Raw genomic sequence first — 10,333 nt, 5'->3', positions numbered from 1 at the left:
GACAGAGACCAGACCGTTCAGAGTTGAACTTAGTATGAAGCATCCTTGACTGGCGTTGCTACCTGGCAGGAGCAAATGGAAATGTCAAGGTCCAAGTTCAAGTCCCTCTGCAGCAGCCAGGGCCCTAGGAGCAAAGTGTCTTCAATGCTAAGCCCCGCCTCAGGCTCCTGCATCCCCATGGACTTCAGTCTGTGCCGTCCTTGCCAATTACTGCACAGAAGATGATTTTCATATTTTGGCCGTCACCTTTGCATATATTTAAGTGAGATGGCCAGTTTGGTCAATCTAGAACAGACACAGACTCTATCTCCATCTCGGATTCATCTTGTTCCATGCGAAGACTTAGAATGGTCAGCCTGACCTCTGGAATGTCAGTAATTTACCTTGTACATTGCAGGCCAGTGCAGCTCAACCCTATTTGTGAAAATAAAGGACTGAATGAAGCTTCACTCCAAAACAGATGAGGAGCACCTAGTGAGTTTTCTCCTCCAGAATGAGGCACAAGCTGGCACTGCCTATCCAAGCCGTGTGGCCTTGAACAGGTGGTGTCACCTCTGTCTTCGATTCCTTCCTTATCTGGAGGTCAGGGGTGGCAAACCCCGACCTGACAGGCAGCATGGATGTGGAAGGAAGTCACCCAGGGTTTGGAGGGGGTCCGGCCTGGGAGCTAATGCTTTCTGCATCATACTCTTTCTTAGTGAGCTGAAAAAAATGGCACAGGTGGGCAGGGAATCCATTTAAAGGACTTTGAACGGCGTATAAAGAGGACCAGAACGAAAAAACATGCAGGACCAGGTGGCATTTTGTGAAACTCTGTTGATGTGAAATGACTTCTTACTGTGCATCATAAAAATTTGGAAGTCATTGGCCCAGAGCCTCCAGCTTCTTGCACTGATTTCCAGAAAACAGACCCGATGGCAAGTCCCTTTCGTCCCCAAACAAACATTTCCGGGCTCCCGGCGGCCCCGTCCTGGCACGGGTCTGTCGCTAGGGGGCGCCCGTGCCCCGCCGTGAGCCGGTTCTGCTCGGGCCTCTCGGGCGGTCCAAGCCCGCGAGTCCCTGCGACACGCCGGGGAAGATCCATTAACTGGGACTAGAAGCCCTGAGCACGAATACAGGTCCCGAGCAGAGTGTGGCAGGAGGGCTCAGGTCAAAGGCATATGACTATCCTGAGATCAGGTCACCCTCCTTCAGTGTTAATTAACCACCTCCCTGCGCCAGACGAAGTTCCCGCTTTCAGAACACATCCGAGTGGGGAAGGCAGACAAGGTCCCAAGTTCGTGACACCCCCAGTACAGGGCGGCCCGGGGTGTAAATCTGCGGCTGCCAGGCAGCTGTGGCCTTGGGTAGCCCGCTTCGCCTCTCTGTGCCTCCGTGTCTTCTTATGAGAATCACAGCACCAACCTCACAGGGTTGCCCTGAGCATTAATTGAATTAATATTTGTAAAGCACTCCGAAGGGGCCTGGAACATTTGTTAAACCAGTTATTAAAAATTCCCATTTTGCAGAAGAGAAAACTGAGGAGCAGAGCAGGGGCGAGAATCGTCAAAGCCACCCGCCTCCTCCGTGGAAGATCTCGGAGTTGAGTCTAGTGGTTCCGATCCGATTCGCAGCCCTGAGGCTTTTCCTCGGTGTTGCTCCGGGGGTGGGCGTGAACCCAGCTTCCTCGGCGGTGCGGAGGGCTGGCGCAGCCCGTGAAATCCCACAGGGGACACGACCGGCCACGGGCGGGGAGTGGAGTCGTGGCTGGGACTGCTGTGAGGCCCCGTCTCCGGGCCCGTGCAACAGCCAGACAAGTAAATGCATCGTTTTTTTTACAATGACCAAGATCCAGATGTGACAAAGGGACCTGGAGGGAAAGGCCGGTGAGCTGGCCAGCAGCGTTTCTGCAGGTGCTTTTTTCTCCAGCACTGCATCGTGTTGGATCACGAGGCGAGTTCGGGTGGCGGGACCCGCCCTCGGAGGAAAGGGTCTCAGAGCCAGTCACACTGACAGGTACGCAGACGGTCCCCCTCACCTGCTGCTCTGTGGCCCCGTCCTCAGTGCTCAGCTGTGACTTCACCTGTAGTTTGCCGCATCCAGCAAGTGGTAAATCCTGGAAAATAATCCTGAGTGGAGACGGTGGGAGATTGAGACAAGACAAGACAGAAAGCTGTGATCGGGGGGGCCGCTGTCGCTCATGATGGAGCCGACAGCGATTTTATTTTTGCAGGTTGCTTTTATATAAAGCATACATTTGCCGGCGAAAATGAGATTGGCCCCACCCACCCTCCACACCCTGCTATAAGCCTTTGCATTTCAACACAGCATTGTCTTCCCATCAGTTCCTACTTCCCATTCTTAGGAGGATTCCTGGAGACGAGGCAACCCTTGGTTGGCCTCACAGATTGCAAGGACCTTGTGGGCTTGCAACCAGCTCTCCACCAACAGCCCAGCCGAGGAGACAGGCAAACGAGCCCAGTAAATGCAGTTTCTTTCTTTCCTCCTTTTCTTTCAACCAAATCCAAAGTCATATAGACTTTGTCCTGTTTTCTTCCAGAAGTTTCGGTTTTGTATTTGAGTTAATTTTTATGGAAGGTATAGGTCCGTGTCGGGGTCTCAACCTTGGGCTTATCAGGATATAACCCCGTGGAAAGGCCAGGTGCATCTACATGTGGAAGGATGGGTGGATGGGTGGATGGATGCAGGCACAGACGGATGGACGGATGGATGGAAGCACAGACGGAAGGATGGACGGAAGGACTGGCGCAGGGGTGTCTACATCTGAAGAGTTGAATGAGAGTGGCTGCTGGGTAAAAGGCTGAAGGGGTGGGTAGAAGTGTGACAGCCTGCTGAAATGTGAAAGGGTTAAAGGGTAATTAAAACCTGAAACTGGACAAAGGAAGTCTATACCTTAGGCCTAGTTTCTGGAACCCCTAACCGCATTCTGTTAATCATGAAACTTGTAACAATGAGCTCATACGCTAACTGCCAATTTTAGCCTGTGTAACCCTGCTTGCTTGCGTGGCATGAAAAATAATTGTATATAAGCTGAAAATTACTGTTTGGCCATCGCCCATGGGAACACTGGCTATTGCCCATGGGAACATAGGCAATCACCCATAGGAACATAACATTCTAACACCAGGTTTTCTGCTTCTGTACTCCCCGCTTGCACACCTGACCAGTGGGTTGACAGGTAGTAAATAGGAGAAAGATGGACCTTTGTGTTTAAGATAGAATGAAGAATGGGATTTAGGGCTTAAAAACCTTGTATCTTGGCATTTCGGGGCTGCTCCTTTGCACAGGACAGCCGCCGGCTAATAAACAGCCTTTGAGAGCATACTTGGTTTGGTCTATTCTATACAGGCCACAACAGAAGGGGTAAAAAAGGCGGGGGGGGGGCGTGCTAAACTTTTCCCAAGGGACCTTCTTTTGCAGACACTCGACTCTCTAAGCTCCAGTGAAACAATTTATTACCCAAGAGCAGTGGTGCTGATGGCAGGAGGGGTCCCCCCTGCGGGGGCTGGCTCAGTCCCCCGCCGCAGAGCTGGGGGTCTTCTTCATTCACAGCCCCCGCGGCTGGCAGGGGACGATGGCTGAAAGGGACAGTAGAAAGGCGGCCATTCACATTACTTGCAGCCTAACTGCCAGGTTCCCCGACGATAACCAAGACTACTGAGGAGTAGCGTCGTCTAAAGAAGTGGCAGGAATGTACATTCGAGGGATCTTTCTAGAAGCTTATGTGTGATTCTACAGCAGGCCTGGAGTCACATTTCTTCTCGTTTTTGTTTTTGTTTTTTTTTTTCTATTTTAAACTGTGAGTTGAAAGTTCTGGAAGACAATAAAAAACGGCTGTTAGTGTCTTCTTCATTCCAGGAGCTCCCTGGAAGCCCCCACTGTGTGACGGGCACTTTCTGAGGACAAAGGGAACAAGAAACCTCTGTTGCGCTGTAGGAGGGGGGGCGGAGACGGCAGATTAAACTGGGCTGTGCAGGAGCAGGTGGTAGGAGTCTAGAGGACAGGTGGGCAGGCGCCTCATGGCAGGGGGGCGGGGGTCAGGGAAGGCCTCAGGATCCGAGCAAGAGCCAGTAACGAGGAGCCAGCCACGCAAAAACGAGGGCAAAGCGCTGCGGGCTGTGGGGACAGCGAGTGCCAGATCCTGAGGCGGGACGGAGCACGGCCGGGTCTGGAATCCGAGGGGAGCACAGTGCGGGGGGCGCAGAGCGGGCTGGAGGATGCGGAGGCGGAGAGGTTGGCCCTGCAGACCAGGCAAGGAGCCACCCTAAAGCAGGGGCCAGGTGGTCTTTAAGCGACTGCAGTGTCATGTGCTCCTTAAGCAGCTTCTCCTAACCAAGGGACACACCTGCGGCTGAGTAAGTGGTCCCAGAGCGGAAGCAGGTCTGAAACTATAACAATCCTCACAGGGGCCGTTAGGGTTTGTGTTTTAAAATTTCCATGGCGCTGGGCGCACAGGAGTGGGGTGCTGTAAGATAGGCCAGCCCCGGCAGTGAGGCTGGAGCCACCCGCTCCATAAATCTGGTGGAGACTGCGGGCACCAGGCCAGCGACGTGAAGAAGACAGGGAGGCCAGAGAAAGATGTGCCCCCGTCCTCATGGAGATTACCACCGGTGGGCGACCATGACAAGTGACCACATAGTTCATCACCTCCAGGGGAATCTGGGGAGAGGGCAGGGGCAGAGGCCTGGAGGAGATGGACTGGAAGGGACCTGGAGCCTGCCCGGAGGGATGGAGTGTGGTGGGGACCCGAGGTCTCCTGGACAGTGGGGGATGGAGGAGCCACCTGCCGAGCTAGAGAGGCGGGCACTCGGGCAAGCCGGGTGAAGTCACGCCTTCACTTTGGGAGAGTGTCTGAGGTCAAGGCCGAGAGCCCACCACCCTGTGGGGAAGACCAAACCCAAGGCCTGGCATTCTCGGACCATACTGTGAGCAGGCCTGTGCGCAGGGTTCGCACGCGTGTCATCTCGCGCTGTCGGTGCTGGGATGAATGCAGGGCGCAGGGACGAGGGGCACTGTGACCGAGGTGCCCGCAGAAGAGGACTGCTGTGGGAGACGGGTTGCCACCCCGGAGAGTGCTACTCGGGATGCGCTCGGACTGGCTCCGTCAAGCCTGGCACGGCGGACACCGGGGCTGACGGCTCTCCGCAGGGGCCCAGCAGCATCCTGGCCTCTACGCGCTGGCTGCCAGCGGCGCCCTCTCCCTAGCTGCGACAACCAAGCATGTCTGCAGACGGTGACAAACGCCCACCCGGAGGATACCTCGCCTCCACTGGAGAACCCCTGAGTCAGACAAACACGGAGCTCTGAGTCCAGCCAGCCCCGACGGACAGAGCGGGGCCTCGGAGCCTGGAGCTCATCTTCTGAGGGGCTCGCCTCCCCGCAGCCCTGCCAAGAGGGACTATAAAGCGAACTTGGTTTTGTTTTGACCTTCCCGAAATTCCTGCACGCTCTCGCACGGTGCTCGTGGGAGCGTCCACAGGTATAGCCCCGATGGAGGGTGATCTAGTTCTCTCTCAGGATGAGGGCTTTGTCCACAGACACAGGAGCACAGCCAAGGCAGGCCTGGGCACACAGGTGTGTAAGGCAACGTGGTGCGTAAAACAGAAGCCGGGGAACCCAGCGGATGCTGGTTGAGAGGACCCCTCCCCACACGAGGGCAGGCGCTGCTGCCACCAGTGAGGATTGGGAAGGGCTGAGAAGCCCACGGTGAAGAGCAAGGTGTGGCACGGGGTGCAGAGCCCTGAGTTACTGTGTGTGGGGGTTGGGGAGCCAACCCGAAGGACAGCAGAGACGACAGGCAGATGGGCTGAGGGACAGAGGGACGAAAGAAGGGCCAGAGAACGACAGGCCGATCACAGCTCGATGCTGCTTTTCAGGCCTAAAGCTCCCCTCTTGGAAATTTCTAGCTACAGGAGCCAATTCAATCCACCTCTTTCTAAAAGCCCCTTTGAGCCGGGTTTCTGCTACTCGTGATTCCTGGGATTGAAAAGAACCTTGTGGAAAAATCCAGCATCCATCAGGGAAGCTGGCTCCTGGAAAAAGCAGCAGGTGGTGGTGTCTGGGTGGCAGGGCCCGGGGTGGCGAGCGGGGCTAAGGCTCCGACTCCGCCCAGGGGAACCCACCTAGGGCACCATGGGGAAGTCCACGGGGTCGTAGGCTGCCACCCGCAGATCCTGCAGCACGGCTTCCAGGCTGTTCCTCAGCAGAGTGTAGGGTGGCTTCTCGTCGTACTGGAGAGCCATGGCCACCTTTAGGTACTCCTGCAGGGTCTCTGTGGGCAAGACATCCCTGTCACAGAGGGGCCTGCGAGGGGTCCCCAGTCCAGAGCCTCGGGCTGTGCCCTGGTCTCAGCCCTGACGCCCACTTACTTGGTGCTTCCTGTGCCTGGCACTGCCACAGGCACTTAGATTTATGTTTTAAATTTTATAAAACATCAAACGTATGCAACAGCGGAACAGTGTCAAACACGCGAGCCCGTCACCCACCCTCAAGCAGACGACTCACAGCCAGCCTCCTTTCACCCGAATTCCCCCCACTTCCCCGTCCTGCACTGTTTTAAAGCAAATCTCGGCTAATTTATGGATCTCTAAAATGGGACCAGCAGGCTTTTATAGTCAAGTCCAGAGTAAATACTTTCGGCTTTGTGTGCCAGGCAGTCTGTGTCACAAGGATTCGGCTCAGCTGTCCTCACGCACAAGCGGCCACGGATGACGGGTCAGCCGATGGCATGGCTGTGCCCAGCCGGCTTTATTTATGGACGCTGCCCCTTGAATTTCAGGTAAGTTTCACAGGTCATGAAATGTTCTTTTGATTTTGTTTTCCCTAGCCATTTCAAAACGTAAAACAACTCTTAGTTCACTGGCTGACACACATAGGCCCAGGGACACCGTTTAAGAGAGAAAGGCTCTTCCGGCTGTTGTTTCTGTCCCCTAAATAAAGCACAATAGCAGCATCGTGCTTTAAAAAGGTGCCTGTTATGATGCCAGCAGGAACAGTCATAAGAGCCCCCACCTAGGGAATGTCTACCACGGGTGGGGACTCGTTTAGTTTTGGGGGGGGCAGCGGCTCTGTGCACAGGGTTCTGCTTGAATTCTTAGGGCAACCCCGGAGGTGGGGGCTGTTTTTGGCCCGTCTACACAAACGGAGGCTCAGAGGGGCACGTTTACCTACGCACTGAAGCCCCCGGCTGGCACCTGCAGGTCTATCTGAGGAACTGGAGGCTGCGACGTCCTCCCCGGGGAGGGTCACCCCCGCCCAGGCACGAGCAGTGGGGCTCGTTCTTTAAGGAGCCAGAACCCAAAGCTGGAGGGGACGGTGACTTGTGCAGGGGCCGTGATTTGAACCCAGGGGTTTCGGGGAATTAAGAAATGAGCCCTGACAGAGCTGGAGGGGACAGACTATGCATCCGCGGTCTCCTTCCGCCTCCTGCTTGGAGAGCAACGTAGAAGTTCCACAGAAAGAGCAGAGAGAACAATGCAGACAACACGAAACCGGCCTCAACCTCCGCCACAGGGATGGACCGGCCTTAAGAATGACGGTCTGGCCGAGCCGTGAGTGCTGTACAGCTGCCGGATGTATGAGCATCAGGACAGAAGAACAGCTCCGGCGGTAATTCATGAAAAAAGCAGGACGGCGACCAAAATGTATGTGGGGTGAGCTAGTTTTTGTTTAACAAAACCAAAAGTTTTGTAAAAAAAAGCGATGGTTTTGTTTGCTGTTCTTGCAGAGCGAGGGCTGGCGGCAGGGGCAGGGAGCAGAGGCTGGGCAGCACCCCCGTCCCCGCCCGGCCCGCGTGGCCCTTGGCAATGGGACTGCCGCTCCTCCCCTCTGGGGAGTGGGCTGGCTTTGTGGCTTGTCTGAACGTGGCAGGAGAGGTGTTCGGGAGGCCTGTGCTCGGGGTGTCACTCTTGCCCTCTTGGGAGAAGCTGCGAGAAGGGCCAGTGCAGCAGGTGGCAGGGGGCGTGGCCCCGAGGAGCACAGACAGGGTGGGTGGGGGGTGGTAGGTAGTGGGTGGGGAAGAATGGGGTGGGGGAGGAGGGCGCTGTCCCAGCCGAGGCCTCCTAGATCTTCCCGTGACAAGCCAGCGCCAGCCACCAGATGGGAGGGAGTGGGACCACCTGGACCAGCCGCCCCCATCAAGTCACCGGATGGCGGCACCGGCAGGGATGTCTCGGTGAGATGAGTCGATCAACCACCCGCCGAACCCGGCCACACGGTCCAAATAATCGCAGAGAAACAACATGGCTGTTGTTTCAGGCCACTGAAGTGGCTTGTTACGAGGCGACAGATAACCAATACATATGCGCTCACCATACTATTAGCGGTGATCACTTTGAAAGTATGACTGGGGAGGGGACGAGAGAGGGCCAGGAACTTTCACTTTCTGTGTTACACGGTTCAGTTCGGTTTAAATTATTTTGTAAGTAAATATAATATTGGTATTTAAACCAAAACCCCGTAAAGAAAAAAGTAGAGATTTTAATGTCAGAAAGTTAGAGACAATCTAAACGTTTATCAGTGAAGAACTGGTGAACTAAATTAAGATATATTCACATGATGGATTCTATCGTACATGATGGATTGCTGTACCCAGACCACTGTTTTGAAATGTGTTTAAACTGACGCATAATTACAAGTCCATTTTACATTATAACCTGTTACACACACACACACACACACACACACACACGGATGTATCTCTGAAACTAACATCTCCCATACGTTGCCTTAACTCCTGCGAGGCACTCATAATTTTTGTCTGTTTAAAGTTTTAAAAATCATGTTCTTGACCTATCGATTTCATGACTGAGCAATGTGTCACAACTACAGTTTCAAAATAGACATTAGACATACTTTAGCACAACTAAAAAAAAATGTTGACAAAATCCTACAAACACCGACACAGAAAATCTCCAAGATATACCTTTCTTAAATGAAGAAAATAATATAAAATTGGAGACCAGTATACACGATTCAATTAAAAAAAACCAACATTGTGTGTGTGTGTGTGTGTTGTTTTTACTATTCGGGAGCGCTTCAGAATTGTGGGGGAGATTTTTGCTTTTCTACAATGAGCACATAGGTATGTGCAGTTTAGAAAATTCGAAGAAAACAAAGGGGTGTAAAGAGAGGCGCCCTCAGTCCCTCCCCGGCCCGCCTGTCCCCCCTTCAGGACATACCTGAGGGACTCATCCAGCGACTGCACTGTCCCACGAGGGCCTCTGGGTTGTCAAGAAACCTGACAGGACAGAGGTACATGCGAAAGGTCTTTTAGGGAGGGGAGAACGACCTGTGACCAGGTCTCGCAGGTGTACAGGCGCCTCGCTCTGTGCGGTGGTCACGCTCCGCACAGCCGCCCTGCACGCCGAGCTAGTGACTTCTGAACCTGCTTTCAGGGGCAGCACAGCATCAGGTTCCTGCGAAGCCCTGATCGCATTTTCATGGCTTTATATGGGTCTGTGTTTAAAGGCACCGTGTTTAACATAATGAGGATTCATCCACGTTGAAATCGCAGCCAGCAGCACTTGGCCTCGTGCCTGAAGGAGGCCCCCTGATACACGAGTGTTCTCCTTGGGCCACGTCGCGGGCTCCCCGCACTGAGGGAGACCGGATGGCACTTCAGTACTACGCCTGGGGCTACATTAAACCGCGAAATCGCCAACACGGAGCACAAAGTGTGGAAAATGTGGCGTTAGATAGACCGCATAAAGGACACTGGCTTCCCGCGTGAGGGCCAAAACGTGTCTGACCTTAGCTGGGATTGAGGGTACCAGGCAACTCAAAATCTCCTCCACTCTGTGTCCGAAAATGACCACAAAGGGCCGGTATTGATTTTCAGGTGACAAATTAGTGAATAGGCAAATTCACAAATATGAAACTTGTGAATAATGAAGATTGACTACCCGCACACATATATTTGTGTACACACACACACACACACACACACACACACACACACACCCACCCCTCTCTCTCTCTCTCTCCCCCTCTTGGACCACTCAGGAAAAATGGAAACTCGTCCACTTCCTTTACTCCATCCTTGGAGTCTCGGCCCACTGTACCTTCACTGGCCTGGACCACTGGGCTGGTCCCCCAGTCACTAGGTGCTGTCCTTCCGTTCTCCCACAGCCCAGAAGCCCCAATCCCCAACCTTCTCTCCCATCCCCATGCTGTGCACAGCTCTGGGCCCAGCTCAGCACCCTCCCAGGTTCCTGTGCATCCCCCACATAGCCCCAGAGTCTTCCTGCACCCAGAGCTGCCCCGCTCCTCTCTGCTCACAGCCCTCGTGGGGCTCCCAGCACCCTGGGAGAAAGCCCCTGGTACGAAGGGCTGC

General features: G+C 54.3%; 1 protein-coding gene across 5 annotated transcripts in view; it reads right to left on the bottom strand.

Moving 5' to 3' along the window:
* Nucleotides 1-3,438: 3,438 nt before the first annotated feature.
* Nucleotides 3,439-10,333, bottom strand: part of VRK3 (vaccinia related kinase 3) — a 36,888-nt gene continuing 29,993 nt past the window's right edge. For 4 of the 5 annotated variants that reach the window (XM_011374507.2, XM_011374509.2, XM_011374506.2 and 1 more), the window contains 3 exons: nt 9,180-9,238; nt 6,123-6,271; nt 3,777-3,813 (listed from right to left, as the gene is read on the bottom strand). In XM_011374507.2, the coding sequence (XP_011372809.1) occupies nt 6,123-6,271; nt 9,180-9,238 (208 nt within the window). In that variant the 3' untranslated portion in view covers nt 3,777-3,813. Of the gene's footprint in view, nt 3,814-6,122; nt 6,272-9,179; nt 9,239-10,333 lie in introns of all 5 variants that reach the window. The other variant, XM_011374505.2, reaches the window with a different exon arrangement.

The sequence above is a fragment of the Pteropus vampyrus genome, unplaced genomic scaffold (assembly GCF_000151845.1).
Source record: "Pteropus vampyrus isolate Shadow unplaced genomic scaffold, Pvam_2.0 Scaffold250, whole genome shotgun sequence".
Lineage (NCBI taxonomy): Eukaryota > Metazoa > Chordata > Mammalia > Chiroptera > Pteropodidae > Pteropus > Pteropus vampyrus.
This window is presented reverse-complemented; position numbering and strand designations above follow the sequence as displayed.